The following is a 17,560-nucleotide window of genomic DNA, read 5'->3' on the forward strand; positions in this document are numbered from 1 at the left end:
GAACTTCTACGACCGCCACTATCTTATCAACATTTTGACGAATCTTTAAGAAATCGTTCAGCGTAGTTGAAAATTGAAATGCCTGAAGCAAAGGTTGTAGCCCCTATCTGGACGTACAAACTCGTGGATCTACTGCTACCTATAATTGCACTCATGGGGGAGAGATGTATCCAATAAATACTGATCTACAGTAACGCTGAGAATATTCTACTATCGAAATGATTAACGAAGTTAAAAGTTTCTTAGTTCCGATTTGGGTTATTTTGTTAGAAGTCCTCATTTTAAGGTTGAATCTGATCAATCACTTCCCTTCGCACACCCATGGTTGCACCTTAGAAGTACATCAAGGATAAGATACCAGTAGCCTTTTCTAGCACTAGGACAAGAATATCAGCGAAACTCTTGATCAATATATGTTACAGAAACAGTTTCGACACAAATTCTTTCGAACTAGTATACTAACAATTGTTACTACAATGGTACACAACGGTTTCGATCATTTCCCCTTTTCACGCCGCCTCTTATATCCCACTTCCTTTCGCCTATTTCCATTTGCATGGCCATTGAACGCGTTCGGGTGATTCCTAGTCCGAGAACCAACCTCGATGTCATTATTTTTATCATCAGGCGGAACTTCCATGGAGGCCTCGCCCCGAAGCTTACGGACTTGTCGAGAACTAGCAACATCTGCAACTTCACGGCTCAAACTGCTTTGTTTTTTGCTCTTCTTCAACGATTTTCCACCTGATTTCGCATTTAGCCCTACTAGCAAACTGAATGCAGGGAAAAAGAAAAGTTAGACTAATTTAATCAACAAGATAGATCGACTCTTGAAACAGATTTGTTGGAACTTAATTTATCGATGAAATCATGGGAGCAGTCTTTTTAAGATGATCAAACCTGGACCGTGATGAGCTAGACTCTCCAGCCCCAGTTATGTTATTTGAACCATTTTGTATTTGATCATATGCCTGCTGCAGCTTTAAATCTGAAAACATATAAGTCAAATTGCTGAAACTCGCTAGAAGAGGCATAACTTATCGATTACAGCATAACAATTACATCAAGTATTACAACAGATAATACCCTTCAAAATGCAGAGGAAAAATAGAAGACAGACCCATCCAATCAGGGTGTAAACAGTAATTATATGCATTTCAGTGGCAATATTGAAAAAGATTTTTCAAAATTAGATCTTATATCCTAATAGCTCGGGTGTTAATTCTTCAAATACTTAAGGATCACAGGGCCAGTAAAATCCCCATCCAATCAGGAGGTAAACAATAATTAGATCAATTTCACAGTGGCAATATCGAAAAAGATCTTTCAAAACTAGATTTTACATCCGAATAGCACAGGGTTATTGCTTCAAATAATTAAGGATCACGGGGCCTGTAAATTCCCACTAGAGACATTTAAAGTTTATTTGAATTAAAAATAAAACCTTTGAGAGAGCAGCCCAGGGGAGATGAACTGTACCAGAGAAAGAGGATGCATCAGGAAAACAAGACGGTTGATGTGGTTCAAAAGCATCATGAACTACTTTTTCTGCAGCAGAACGCATCTCCGAGCTGGACTTAGAAATAGGAGCATCCTTATTATTATCAGAACGATCAGCATGACTGAAATAAAGAGCACAATTGAGATCTACTTTTGATTATTTACTGCCATTCAAAGTTATAGCTTTAAGGATTTTAAAACTTACACATGAAACGAAAAGGCCATGACAAGCAAATCAAGAAACAAAGGATAGGAAATAAAAGCACAGATGCAGGGGAACACAAATAGTAGCCCTTAATGGTGGGTCCTTAATGCTGGGCCAAACCTTTTTATATTGAAAAACGAAGAAAAAGAAGAAGTACAAACAAACCTAGGTCCGGGGGCCTACCTCCTGAATACATATATCCTGAATACAGACAACGACCTTTTAATGGGTATCATAATAATTCACAAAGAATCACATACATAAATGTGAAAGACCTAAAGCAGGAAGGGATAAACTGATTCCTAAAGCTAAAAAAAAATTACATTTAAGAAACTAAATCTAGTGAAAAGCAGGATAATCAAGTTCAAGTCACACAGTTGTGAAGAAATGAATGTGTAATGCAGGGCCCAACTTATCTATCCTGAACAAAGATAACAGCCTTTTAAAGGGTATCATCATAACTGACAAGGTATCACATACAGCAATATTCTAAATGTGTAAGACCTAAAGCAGGATAGTCAAGTTTTAGTCACACAGTTGTATAGATAAAATGCCCAAACTTTAACACTTGAAAGAGGAATCTTGTTGTACACCATATTGGCCCCACAACCAGAATTTGCTTCATTGGCATTGGTTACCCTATTGAAACTTTAACATTTACCAGCCAATATGGAGGAAGATTCTGCATCATCCTTTGACAGCAGTATCGACAATGCAGACTCATACCCTATTGAATTCTCCAAACTTTAACATTTACCAGCCAATATGGAGGAAGATTCTGCATCATCCTTTGACAGCAGTATCGACAATGCAGACTCATAAAGAAACCTCCAAATTCTCTCTGGTATGGCAAATCATTCGCTCAAAAATGGTAAAATGCACTACACGTTGTGTGTGTGTGTGTGTTATTCGTTTTCTATCCCATAAACTCATAATTTGAGAGTATTTCTTACTTTAATATATTTTTACTTATAAAATAAAGATATGGCATTATTTTCAATAAATTAATCAAATGACATTCTTACAAACAGTGTCACTTTCTCCAAATAAATATAGAAAATTGGGTGCAATTCTCTCTCCCTCTCTCTATATATACATAAATGTATATGTGTGAATAAGCACACATATACATAGTAAATGTATATAAATAAAACATATATACACTACTGTACTGATGATTAATTAATTATGTTTTATTTATTCCGCTCTACACACATGCAAATATACCAAGTTAAACTTTATAAACCTTGTTTGACTTCATGTTAAATATTTTCGCTTAACCCACCTGACCCCAATTCCCAAATTTTTCAACATTTAAAATACATTCAAAGGGTATTTTCATAATTTCATTATAATGGATGTTATGAAAATTTAAGATAAATGGATTAATATCAACTGGTTTTTTTTTCTTTTGAAAATGATTAATATCAATTGGTTGATGCCTTCCAATTTCCCAATGGATATAGATCAAGGATTACTGAGTTAACATTTTCCTTAATGAATACCATCAGAAAGCACTACCTAAAAGTTAATTTCCAAGTACAGCTCTGTCAGACATTGTAGTTCCAAAAACAGCCACTCACAAATTCTTTATTTCAAAACATGAGCATATAATTAGTATCTAGAGCCTCAATATAAAATATTTGTTAAGGGCACCATTAAATTTTAGTTAAAATTACTATTTTAGAACTATTTAATTTATCAAAATATATAATATAAAACTTAAGAGATTTGTGTTTGTGCCCGTGTCGTCCCACTCTAGGAATAGACTCCATCTAGAAGTTACTAAATCTAGTTCTAACTTGCTGGGAAGAAAATTTAAAACAGAAAACAACTTCTACACTAACTTTTTTTTTTTTTTAAATGTTCTACACTAACTTCAGACTTCACTAATTTAGAAACAACCCCAAACTTAAAACAGGAAACTACAACTTGAAAGAAAATTTCTAACTAAATCTTCTAACTAAAATAGCAAGCCACTAGTTAAGCGATGTCTTAAGTAATGTACTGCCCAAAGGGCATTTTGGTCATTGTACTCTTGGTCATGTGCCTAATAAGTTATCTCTAGGTTCATTAAGTATGTCTTTCTATATCTAAGGCTACAGAAAGGTTACTAGTGTTATGATCTAGGGTCCAAAAAAATGCTTATCGCTACAGATGTCCAATTTTTTAAGTCCCATATTTTCAACCTCAATTGTCTCAACTGGTTCACATGATTTTTTTTCAGGCATTCCACTTCTTGTTCCAATCAGCGATGTGACAGTGGAGATGCCTAATACTCTAGATCGAAACCTTTCAAGTGTATCACCGTCAAACAAAAGCAAAGGAGGTGGAGGCATGGAGCAACCAACTACCTTCTCCTCCACCTTCATTGCTTTTGGTCAAAGACCCTAATTTCATTGATCTTGACCAGCCTAGTGCGTTGCAAAAGGAGTACAATCTAAATCTAGAAATCCTCTTTATAAGCTTATGTGTTTTATTTTTTTTTACAAAAAAGGCGATATTTTATTAAAGAAACCAAGGGCCAGCAAGATACTAAGTATTGAAAAGAGGGTCCCTAACATTTAACTACAGCAAGTAGTCGTTATTTCAGACTTTCTAAATTGCAGCTAATAGACTTTCCTATAGAAGACTTTTTAGTCTTCACAAAAGAAAGAAATAAAGGTTACAGGTCAAATTCTGCCCCCTAATGAAGCCTGCTGAACTGCTGCAAAAACAAATCTTCATTCTCTTTCAAATCTATTACCTACCTTCTTTTTCTTCCTTTTCATACAATGCTTTCAACAAAAACAAGTTACTTTTTAGTTAAAAACATTTAACTACAGCAAGTTGTCATTATTTTAAACTTTCTATTTCAACTTCATTTATATAGGAAATTGCAGCTAATAGACTTTCCTATAGAATACATTTTGTTTTAGAAGCTTGAGCCTAAAACAGGAAAGTCACGTTCTTTAAATTCAGCTTCCTACTCTTTCAGTTAAGCCTCCTCTTGAAGTTGAGTGATCTGGAGGTGATCCTTTGTCCTTAAGTATTCCCACTTCACCTTTTCTCCCATTGCTGAGAGAGAAGGGATGAATGAGAGGCAAGCCACATCTTTTGCTTTTTCTTAGTAAAAAATTGTTTAAATTTACAGTAATTATCAAAAGACCATCATATCCCACACTTAGAGAGTTTTGTTCAGGTTCAATTAGCAACATTTCGAATCAGGCCATCTTTAGAATCCAACATTTGACAGAATGTAGTAAGAAGTATAACATCTAAGAGGGCCATAGTTAAGGGAAATGGTCATTCTTGAATATCCAAAACCCATTATTAGAGGTTTGGTTTGTTAAAACCGCCACCTCACAAAAACCAAAGTAACTGCTATCTCAAGAAATTACTGAAGTTAGCATTTAAAAAAAAAAAAAAAAAAGAGAAGGGTATAAAAGCAAATAAAACTAAAAAAAAATACTCATACGTGATGCAGATGCTCATGGCTTAATTGTCACATCCCAATGTCCCACATAAGAAGGAATTTTGGATAAAATATGTATAAGAAACCACATGAAGTGCATTACTAGCTTTTAGTCAAAGTAAACAAAAATAAGTGCCTGTTAAATAATTTTTCTAAGACTACAAGGCCTATGAATGCAGCCAATCAGTAAAACTGGTGGGCTCATGTTAAATTTGATCTGACCAATTTATAGACAAGTAATCACATAAAAAGTAGTTTATTTTTTTATGAAAACATAAAAAGTAGTTTATTTTTTTTATGAAAACATAAAAAGTAGTTAATATCAAGTTAATGTGATCATTGCAAAACAGTTCATATATGCAGGAGTCCAGATCAAACTTAATTAAAAAAATTTAGACCAAATAGCTATAAACACCCTGAGGTGGTCCGATCCTAAAATTACTTTTGTATCTATTAGGTTTCAAATATAGCAGCATTTGATAGCCAAAAAATTCTCAACAAATAGCAGCTAATAAACAGATAACCTTGGCATTGAACACCAAATCTCCTGCGATACCAAAACTTCCCTATTAGAGGTAAGCTCCCCTACTGTACCTCCTGTTCATTAAATGTAAGGAACAAATTAGTTCTAGCAAAATAAGAAGATCTGATTATTGAATTGCAATTTTAGGCCTATATGTTATAATAAAGTGCTAAATGTTGGGTGCAAGCAAAATCACAAAAGAGGTAAAAAATATGCACATAAAATTTCACCAATATTTTGAGTAGGCACAGCAGTTGGAACTGTTGATTCATGAGAAGCCGTTCCGCTTCCTACTTTTTGCTGACTCAAGCAAGCATCTCCCAAGTCCTTCATTGATAAAGAAGAATATCAGATTTGATTTCTGATATCAAATGTTTGAGAAATAAGACTAATGCTTAAGCAACACTAAGTTTCATGGGATCATAGGGTATTCACTTATTTTACAATTACCGTTTTACCCCTTGCACAAATCTGAAAGTCAGCAATGTAAACAAGGGTATATGTGTACTTTTACTGCTTTAGTGAAGTCATAAATAACAGGAGAGGTGAAGACCAACCCTATGCTCAACTCTTCCTCTGCCTGCAGACCCACACATGCACACTCTTCTCCTTTATGTTAATTCCCAACTACTCTTTCTCCCTTTCCTATTCTCTTCCACTTTTACTCTTATCCCGACATAATTATTCCAGAATGTTTTATGGACATGGACTTCAGAAAGAACCTTGATAAAATGATAAATATTTGACAGCTCATTTTAAATGATACTGTAAAAAGTAGCTTCAGATGATCTGATTGTGGTCCTGAAGAGATAAGGTCGGACATGCAGCACAGATTTCATTCCCAAGCCTTGAGAAATCATGCTTTTCTGCAACAGCAACTTGTCTACAGTTGGATATAGTTTCCAGGGATGATGGATTGGCAAGGGTACCATTGACAACATTAGCCACTACAAAGTGTACCATTGAACTCTATCTTCACTACCAGCATTATCCACATCTAGTTGTGGATTTAAATTCCCAGAGCCAGTCACAGCATTACCAACCTGGGCAGAATCTGAGTTATGAAAAACCCAACCAATTCTAACCTTTCATGAGCAACTAATGAGGTGTCTCCAGGCACATTTGCTAACAATCTAGGAGATGATTCATTTTGCTCGAGTGTTGAAGGTTCTGATGTATTTTCTGCTAACTTAAGCGGGATTCTTCGAATCTCCTCATGGATATCACTTGACTCCATGAAATCAGAACTCCTTTTTGTTGTCTGAACACAAGGTACATAGAAATATGTGGCATAAGTGACACATTTTTACTCCGTATCACAAATAAATAATTAAGTAACAAATTTCCAGGATTTGAAGAAAAAAATGATTAACACCCATTTTCACTCACAGCGCTTTGACTTTAGATAAAGTACCAAAGTCAAAACCACTTTGAGTAGATTTGGTCAAGATTTAGCCTCTTACAGGCTCCAAATGATGTGAAAAAGAGTTGATATCAAACAGATCAACATCATGCGGGCCTGCACGAATCCTGCAATGATCCATTTGGCTAGGAGTAGATGAACTTTTTTTTTTCAATAGCAAGTAAATAACCTTACTGAAAGTTGTTCAAATATCGGTATTTTAGTAATTAGGCATGCTTTGGCTTTACAGCTTAAGATAGTTGTTTTTCGGCAATTTATTTCAGTTTACATCTCTTCTCCTTCTCTCCTGCCCTGCTCTCTTTTTGCATCAACTACTTTCTTACTCTCCTCTCTACCAATCCTTCTCCTAATATAAAGCTCTAAAAGTGTCATGATTAACAAAACAATTCAGATATATTAGACAATGATATGCAACAAATTTGACAGCCCATAGTAGTGGAATTTATGACTAGAGGGCCACTAGTTTTGCCTGCCACCAAATATTAGCTACGGGCAAACAAGATGAACAATGGGGGTTCCCTACAAGAAATCCCACTGGAAATTGTGGAGTTTATTAGTTGGATGTTGGTCACTACTTTTCTGAAGGCCACATCATTCAAGATAGGCAAACATGGTCAACAGCTTCCTAAATGCAGTAGTTCACCCGATCAACTTTTTTATTACAAGAATGTAATGGAGATGAAGCTTCGAAATATCAAGTCCCAAAGAAGCATTGACAAATCCCTTTCAACTGGTGCATTACCAGGTCTCTACTGAACATACCAACACTACATCATCTCCTAGAGTTTCTTGTTTATAGGCACTACTCCTAGTGATTCTCTCAAATGCTCATTTCTAATTTGTCCTTTTCTTTTTTGAATGTTGATCACAGCATACACCACCCCTCATCCCCTGGTGAGACTTGAAACCAAGACCACACATTAGAAACACCTCAAGTGACCATTGAGCCAAAGACCCAGGCCACAATTTGTTCATAGTTTTGACGAATACCTATCCCAACATCTTTATCACTCTTAACCTCATCTCCCAAAGATGTTACTTCGTCACTGCCTAGTCCTCATTCCATGAAGCATGACCAGACCAACAGCTGTCTTATAGCATTTTTCCTTCACCCTTCTCAGCATATGCTAACTCAAACAACTTCAGCCCCTAATCTCCACTTCAACTGTCAGGTTTCTCTCTCTGTCCTTCCTTTCAAATGATCAAGCCTAGATAACAGAAAAACACCTCTATGAGGTACATCTTGGTCCTCAATCTGCAGGAACAACATATTCATTTGAATTTGTATGATCACATTCTACCTCCATTCTTTTCTTATTTTTTTCTTCTTAGAGTGTTGATTTGACACATACTTCACCCAAAACCCGTGGTGAGACATGAACCTAAGATCTCATAAAACAAACCTGCATATGGCCAATGAGCCAAAGGCCCAGTCCACAACATTTCACCTCATTGAGAAATTCAGTCTGAGATTGGCAACCTTTGAAACCCTTCAACTCTAAGGCCTAATTCCATATTCCCCATTTCAAAGTTATATCTCCACAAACAACATAAACCAAGACAGGCTCTTGAATAGGAAAGATATTGGTTCTCCATAAGAGTTTTCTAAAAGATTTTTACAAACCTGCATATGCCAAGAAAGAAATATCAATATACGTCCTAAGAAACAAATAAATCCTTCAAGGAACATGAGGTATTAATCTTGGTATGCCCAAGAAGGTATGAAATATCCACCAAGCACATGCTGTATACAAAATACTGAAGTTCACTGCACGACCTTACTCTTGAATATTTCCTGAGATATATGATAGGTCGAAGTATCAAAGTCAGAAAGATGGTGCGCAAGAAAAGTAACTGCAAGTTTGGAAATACAATTGATCCAATCAAAGATAAAGTCAAAAATTGTGCAACAACTATGCCCCCTTAGTGGCCTTCCATGGAAGGTAAGGAGAGAATGGCTGAAAAGGTATTTATACACCAGTACTCCTTCCCAGAATGTGATTTGTCTTACTTTAATATTATAATGGAAGATCAATCTTTTTTTCTTCAAATGGGTGCATTTCACTCCAAAATCCAAAAAGCAAGAGAATACAATCAGAGTATGATGGAAGGTACAACAGGGGCTAGAGGGAAGATCCATCTTACCCTCATATTTTAATCTTAAGCTACTCCATATTCATTGTGAAAGAGTATGAAGGAGTGTATGCCATGCGTTTCTAAAGGATGTCCATTCAACCTTCTCCTGGCCTTATTGTTTACAGTGAGTGTAAAACTTGCCTTTCCAATAGAAATCTTTGCCTAACCTCATTTCTGGTAAACAGGGATGGTAGTGGGTAACAAACAGGATGGGTAAGGGGTATTGTGTTAGCCATTCCAAATACGCAAAACCAATTCTGTACACACTTTATTCAGAATGGGTCGAGGGTGTTCATTACCCATTTATTTACCCAATTACACGTAGAAATATTTACTTGGTTAGATTCAACCTGATTTCCCAGTAAATAAGGATGGCAGCAGGTAATGAATGTTACTTGTTTCAATTACCAGAAATCAATTCTGTTACTTGCTTTATTTGCATGGCTAAAGGTGTTTCATTACACATTTATTTATGTGAATAGCAATGGGTAATCTGGTAATTGGGTAAATAAATGGTAAATAAAAATTTAAAACATAATGCATAAAAGCAAAATAAAATTATAAAAACATAAAATAACATTAAAATACTGTGAAACCATATAAAATACCAATTTATTATATTTTTTGAAAAAGTTTTTTTTTTTATAAAGTACCAATTTATTATATAGTTCAGTTACTTTAACCAAATATCTTTAAAGTAAATTATCCTTGATACAAAGAGGCACTTTTTCTTACCCTTACACAGGGATATGTTAAAAATTTCTAAAATTATCTCTCTAGTCATTCGGGCAAGCGAATAATCAGTTACAAAATAACCTTAACCTATATGTATTCTATTTAATAAACGGTATGCAAGTAAACAGGTAAATCTGTTTGTGGACAAAGATTTTTATTCCATATCCCTTTTATAAGTGGACAGGCAAAATGATATAATAGATCATTGAGTAAAATTGCATCACCAGTACAGATGATTTCAGTTATTCATTGGAAAAGGTATCAACAGAATGCAGTGGCCAGTGGGGCCTATGTACTGTATATATTCAAGGGTATCATTGTTCCTATATGGTTTCACGTTTGCTGAAATATTCCAGTCATGGAGGCTTTTTGAATGTCTAATTAGAAAAGACTATATGAATATCAACACCACATGAAAAACTAAAAATAAGCATAAATATCAGCTCCAAATTATTGAAGCTCCATAACCATGTACAAGAGTTCAGGAGTCAAACAGAGCAATTGAGATGGGGAAGTGGAAGATACCTCCAGTGAAGGCTGACTAGACATTGCATGATGGATTTCATCATCAGGAAACTGTAATCGAACTGGTGAGGGGCTTTTAAATGTGATGTTCAACAATGAAGGAGATGCCCAGGGTGGGCGTTGCATGTATGATTTTGCTAAATCCACAGGTGAGCTCATGTCCCCTCCATTACCCTGCATCAAATTTTAACTAACAACTGAAGGTAGAACAAATAAAACAACTTCAACACAACAAATGACATGACAAATGAGACTAAACCAAAACTGCTCCCTTGTCAAGTCAATAATTAAGTGAACTGCTTGATGCTGTGTGGTTTGAGCAATTCAACAAGATACCAACCACAGCTAAGAATTTCAAATCCTTGACTGGCTCTAATATGCATTTCAAGGATTGACCAACTTCATTATCATCATTATCATCATCACCATCTTCATCATCATTATCATCAGCCTTGTCAGCATAATCTTAAATGCTGCTTTAATCATGGAACCCATGAGAGAGAGAAAGTAAGAGAGAGAAAGCAAGAGAGAAGGAACTAACATATGAGAGCATGTCAGTGTTCAAATTGCAAGGTCCATGGTCAAGATCTGATTTTGAACTCATTTCAGACTTCTTCTCTTGGAGCCATTTCTTCGCCTCCATGATTGCAGTCTTTTGGACATCAGGTGAACAAGCACGAAACACAGAAGATTTAGGAGAAAATATGCTCCGTCTATTGGCCGAATAAGGAAATACATGAGGTGACTTTCTCATCTGACTTAGTGGTACCCAAGTCTCTGAAGGTGGAGTAGCATTTCCAACACTTTGACTATAAAGCCCTTTCAGCACTGCATCCTTACCCTCTTTTGTGATTGGACCATTGGAAGGACCGTCTACAACCCGTGATTGAATGATCTTTGTTAGTTTAATGCATTCTTCCCTGGTGATGGCATATTGAGTACTATTTTCAGAATTTTATCCCAAACAATGTCATGCATTGATACTGATAATATATATCTTCCAGAAAGTAGAACAGAGGTAAGCCATGAGTACTCATAACAAGATGTTTGTTATACAGGGGACTGATTTTACCTCACTAAACAGGTAGTCAAGAACAATGATTAGTATGTGTTTGAGTGTGGTGAGAGAGTAAGAGAGAGTTTTAAGAAGATTTAGATATCCCAACGGTACACACGATATAAAACAAAATTCCAACTACCCGATGTTCAAAAACGCATGTAATGCAGAACAGATTCATTTCAAAGGACTTTCTTCTTTCTTCCTGTTACTTGGGTGAAAAATCCCACATCCAAAAATGGCTTGGAATTTTATTAGTTCAAATTGAGCAATAGGCCTCCTAAGTGGTTAGTAATTTTGAAATAGAACCCAACTTCACAAGTTATCAGAGCTAGGTTGGAAACCAAACCTGTCTGTTTGTCTATCTGTGCCCCATTCATATGGTCCACATTGCAGGCCCATCAGCCTATCTTTTATATAGGACCTGGACAATAGGCCTCCTGAGTCCCAATGAACTTAATGGAACCAGGGCCAACTTCACAGTCCCAATGAACTTAATGCAAAGATGACAATGGAGTGTCCCAGAATCCTTCAATGGACACTACTTATTAGTGGGAAGACCAAATGGCTTGTTTCAAAAATATGAAAGTCATCTAGGAAGCCTTCTTGAACCACATCTAAATTAACCTGACCCTGCCATTTGGCAGCAGTCTGTTACCATTGCAAAACTAATTCTTCACTAACCCAAGTATGGTTTTTCAGCATGAGAGATTTATAAACAAGTCACCCTGTCTCAAAAAAGCATACTTAATTATAAAACATCAAGATATCATATTTTGGTTACCGTGTATAAGTCTCTTGCAAAAGTAAGAACTCAATTGCAAGCTTGGTTCTACTCCTGTCCTGTGTAATCGACTGCAACTCCTTGTCAGGATTCATTGTAGCCACTGGGAGGTTCCCGTTCTGGCATTTGCATAGATTATTAAGAGCAACAATTATAGAGTCATTTCTATAGTTATTTTCCAAAACCATGTAGCGAGGTAAAAATCCTAATGATGCAACTGAAGTCTTTAAGGAAGCAAGCACATGCACAAATCATGGAGATGGGTTTTCTACTTGCCGTATTTAAATCAACAGTCATTTTGGAGCAGACGCAGCAAAGACAGTTGACATCTTCGCATTCATAATTTTCCCCATTTCCATCTGCAAAAAGACGATCAACATAGTGTCATGAGCCAGATAAGGCATTAAAAATGGTCTTGTTGAAGCAACTAGAGACAAGTGATAAGGCATGAAACATAAAATAAGATTAATCTGCCAGAGCAACTGTCCACACAATTATATCACTAAAGCTCCAAAAAAGAAATTCGACTTTTGTTTTGGTTACATTGACAATGCAGAACTAAACTTCCAACCACCCATTTTCATCACCTTAATAAAAATCAGAATTTTAAATAAATTCCATTAAAAGGGCTCCAAATCCCAATTCGAAACAACAGAAACTGAACAAATGGAGCCCAATTTAAAGTTCAAATTTTAGTATAGTATCACCCTACGACCGACTCTCTATAACCAAATCATTAAGCACAACTCAAAATAAAAAACATAAAACAAATAGAAGTCAATTTTTTTTCTCAACCAGCCCTAATAATTCTCCAAACAATAAAAACTGAGAAACAGATAGGAAGAGTACCAGAACTTGAGGATGTGCCACTGCTACGAGACGAAGAAGACGAATTCTCAGAGAGAAAAACCGAGAGAAGTTTTCCAGCAGTGGAAGTAACAGATCTCGCAGCCGTGAAAAGCCAGCCACGGTTCGGGGAGTCTGGAGAGGTCGCTGGCGCTGGCCTGAGATATGGAGAGGTCGCTGGGGGGAGGTGCCTAGCACGGCGAATTTTTCCACCCGATCCGGGTGCAGTGAGCGGCCGAGGACTGGAAATGGTTGCCATGGAGACCGAGTGGAGGTAACTTTTTGGAGGGAGATTTTTTATATTTTTGTTTGAGATGCAGAAGAGGGGTGGAACACAGGACGTCTCTAACCCGGTAGCACCTATCAGCCTAATCGACCCGTATAATCTACAATTAAAGGGTAGCACCTTTTTTTGAGGACCCACCTAAAAAGCCACCAGCCAGACCACGCTCGGACTTCATCTTCTGCCTCGCGTTTCGTCATTCTTGGAAGAATCCAGAAAGGGGTATTGATTTTATCACTTTTTCTTATTTATTTATTAAACAGAATAAACTTTATTAGATAAACATTTAATATTTTTACCTATTTAAATAATACATTATGTGATATTTTTATTTATGTTAATATACTGTTGAAAACTATTTAATTATTTTTCTGGGTATTTTATAGTATTTTATACTAATTTAAAATTGGATTATTTCTATTTTTTATATTTAATATTGAATCAAATAAATAAATTTTAAATTTACCTAATTTTATAAACATTTTAAGTATTTTGTATTATTATTCTATGTATTTAATGATCTAGCTGAATAAAATAGTATATTAAATAATTTATTGTGTTCAGAAATTACTATGGGGGGTTAGTGCAGTTTGAAAGTAAAGTGAAAAGTGAATTACCTTTTTGTATTAGTGTGCTCGAATAAAAAATATAGTGTAAATTTTTTTGTTTTGTTAGCGTGCACATCAAAAAATTTAGTGGAAATTGGATAATGAATTAATAAAATATTTTGATAGATTTAATTTTATTAAGATAGTTTATTTAACTATTTAATTAAATGTAAGATAAAAATAAAATATTGAATTATTTAAATATAAAAATTAATATACCTAATAAACATGGTTACTTTAATGATGTCCCAATACTTAATCAAATTCTTACTTTTAGAATATTTAAATTATTATTCTTAAATTATTAATTTAATATGTGAATAAATGTCATAAATATAACAAATAAATAAAAATAATATTTCATTAATAAAATAAGATAATTTTTTATTTAGTATAAATTAGTACAATAATTTAAAAGTAGAAAAATATTATTTTAATTAATTATAAAAATACTTAAACCAAAATATTTAGTACTAAATCAAATTCTTACTTTTACTATATCTTAATTATCACTTTTAAATTAATAATTTAACATAATATTAAAATTATAAATAAATAAATAATTTATTAATACAATAATATAAATATTTCCATTAAAATCGAACCGAATTAGTTTAGTCTCAATCGAATGCACTAAGGCTTTTAGAGCAGCTTTCCTTGTGGAAGACGAGGCCTATATATGGAATTAAAAAATAACTTATTCACTTCCGCTTCTCGTCGGGTAGCCGTACGCATGCTATTTTATCTTAAAAACAATGCCCACTGACAGCCAGATCCGGTTCCACATATTCTTTCATGTTTGTTTTTCCTGAGGTTTTTTTTGTGACGGAAAGAACCGGCAAATCCTGAGTCTTCGCTGATTGGCGCCTCCAAAATGTCTGGAAGGTTTCTTTCCTTCTCTCCTGCTTCATTCGATCATCATACCCGCTTTACTGAGATGACGAACATCTAGGGTTTTGATATCTGCTTCTCGTCATTAAATCACTACATTGTCGCATGGCTTCGAACTGGAAATATCCTCTCTATGCTCCTTCAGTAACGTTTGACACTGAGACTTCTTCCAGGTTTATATTGAATTGGCAAACATTGCGACTATGTTATCCGTGTTATAACTTACTTTCCGTTTTATGCGCAGTTTCGATGTTGAATGCAATTTTAAGATGTAATGAGTTGTTTTTGTTCTTTCATGTAATGGGCATGGTTTATGAGATTCAAATTTCTCTTGAAGCTAATTTGGTATTTCTCAAGCCTTGTTTGAAATGTTAAAGGTCTTCAGTTCTCCAAATGCAAAAGTAGTTTTGGATCTATTTATTTTATTGTTGAAATGTTAAAAATCTTCTTTTTTCTATTATCTAGCCGTAGAAATAGCTGTTGTCCTTTTAAGACGTCCCCCAAAATGTTTTTGTCATGTCCTTTTTCTGGATTTTTAATTCATTGGTCTTTTGATTAATCTCTGATACTTAGGATAAACAGGAAGTCAGCGGTTGTTTTTATGGGATCTGATTTTGAATAAAATTGATCATTTGTGATTATCGTGCATGCATATCTCCATGAATGCAGTGGTTTTTATTGGTATATTGAATGCCACCAATTGCATGTTACTCCAAAGGCAACATACCTGAAAATACAATCTTCTATGATAAAGCAGCCATCTGGACAATGTGCAATCGTCATGTTAATTTGATCTCCTTTTCTATACTCTTATCTGATCATTACTCTGTAACCTGAACTGTCTGCACAGCAAGTTTCCGCTCCTCATTACTCTTTTTTCTAGACATTTCTTCTATTAGTTTAGCTTCACAAATGGGGGCCTTACATCTGATCGTATCTTATGTTTGTGGTTTCTTTTGGACTTAAGTGTTGAGTTCATCTGATTTGTCATATCGGGAAAATTTTCCATCAGAGCTCCTTGATAAAATTTATCTTATTTTCTGCTTCTACATCCATAGAACATTAATAAATGATAAGAGGTGGAATTGCTCCACGCCCCTCTCAAAAAAAATAAAAATGATAAGAGGTGGGCTGATGGTGGTAACTGGTAAGCCTTTACATATAACTGGCATTCCAAGTTGGCCAGGTTAGGAATTAGGATGTGGTTCCATGAAGGATGGTAACAGGCTGGGTCGGATGGAATAAACACATGAAATGTGCTGCTACAAAAACATGTGTATATTTATGTATCAGTGTTTGCAACAATATCCAACAAAAGAGCCTTCTTCATTGCTTTCAGGAAATCCATCTCTTAGTTTGACAATGCTCATCAAGGGAATAGTCATGCTGATACCTGTATTACACATGGATCTGGCCTCCAACTCCACATTCTTATCAGTTTAGTTTCTTTTCAGTCATCTTAATTTTTCTGTTCATTATTTTCCTTTTCTCTCCTTGTCATGCCTCTCTTGTAGTCATTCTTCCCTTCCCGGGAAACCTCATCTCGAAATTTAAAGAAAAATAAATAAATAAAATGTACATCAATTTATAATAGGAGTCTGTAATGACCAATATGCTTGTAGTGCTGACATCTGTTTTACTGTAACCAAATAATCATTGTTAAAGATGCTTCTTCTTCTTCAGAGAGAGAGAGAGAGAGAGAGAGAGAGAGAGAGAGAGATGTGATGTTTACTCGGAAGCTCTAAGTGGTGTAATGGCTTGCTTGAATCAGATCTATTTGAAGTAGTAGACAGAGGAGCAGTCCAACTCACAGCCATCAGGTACAGATCTCAATGCAACTCCTGACTTAAAAGTAGACTCCGTCTTTTTTTTTGTTAAATATATTTGGTGGGGGGTGTTTTGTTGGGGGGTGGTGGTGGTGTTCTTTTTTGGAATATGTATAATAGGAGAGAGAGAGAGAGAGAGAGAGAGAGAGTACATTATATGGGGTGGGTGTTAAGTTGGTCCAGATACGTGTAACTTTTGCCCAGTTGGTGCAAGTTAGACCAGGTTCTCCTGTACCCTCACATTGTAACGTTCATAGCTGAGTTTCACTACTCAGTCGTCAACCCTATTTAAAGAACCACCTAGACTTCTAGGTCTGGTTTGCTTCAACAAAGTCGGCCATTTTCAATTATGTTTCTTTTATCTTTTCTATTTACTCTTTTATTATATCTATATTGATTTTGAGTCACCTGATTCATTAAGGATGCCTTATTTTGCGAGCTTTTGCCTACATAAAGCAGATTTTTTTCCTTTTTCCTTTCAAACCATTGTTTTTTACTTCATTTAAAAATGACAAAATTAAATAAACTATCAAAAGCCCAAGTGATCCACTGACATTCTTTTGTTACTCTCATTTTTTCTTTCTTTAAAATTTTATGTTAGTCAGGTTTAGGTCTTAAATAATTTATAATTTGGATTCAGGTCAACATAAAATGCAGCCAAATTTAGCTTAGATGGGAATCAGACCCACTTCCTATCACAAGATTCAATGATTTGGTTCTTGGTTGCTTGCTTCAAAATTGTTGCAACTCCTGTGGGGTCTGTA

The 17,560-nt window shown here is 35.2% G+C and overlaps 1 protein-coding gene across 2 annotated transcripts; it reads right to left on the reverse strand.

The window, feature by feature from the left end:
• Positions 1 to 315: 315 nt before the first annotated feature.
• On the reverse strand, positions 316 to 13,523 carry LOC137949634 (uncharacterized). 2 transcript variants are annotated; one of them, XM_068795745.1, is made up of 10 exons: positions 13,192 to 13,523; positions 12,619 to 12,701; positions 12,343 to 12,461; positions 11,043 to 11,421; positions 10,502 to 10,675; positions 5,913 to 6,009; positions 5,684 to 5,756; positions 1,480 to 1,571; positions 901 to 988; positions 316 to 773 (listed from the first exon to the last, which is right to left on the reverse strand). In XM_068795745.1, exons 1-10 carry the CDS (start codon positions 13,445 to 13,447, stop codon positions 497 to 499), a joined length of 1,638 nt encoding a protein of 545 aa, XP_068651846.1. In that variant the 5' UTR covers positions 13,448 to 13,523; the 3' UTR covers positions 316 to 496. The 2 variants fall into 2 exon arrangements, with proteins under 2 accessions (XP_068651846.1, XP_068651845.1); XM_068795744.1 differs by having other exon boundaries at positions 1,480 to 1,622.
• Between the last annotated feature and the right edge of the window lie 4,037 nt (positions 13,524 to 17,560).

This window comes from Aristolochia californica, unplaced genomic scaffold, assembly GCF_029961685.1.
Source record: "Aristolochia californica isolate CCGP_79_NKW_82.1479 unplaced genomic scaffold, dmAriCali1.0.hap1 SCAF_14, whole genome shotgun sequence".
Classification (NCBI taxonomy): domain Eukaryota; kingdom Viridiplantae; phylum Streptophyta; class Magnoliopsida; order Piperales; family Aristolochiaceae; genus Aristolochia; species Aristolochia californica.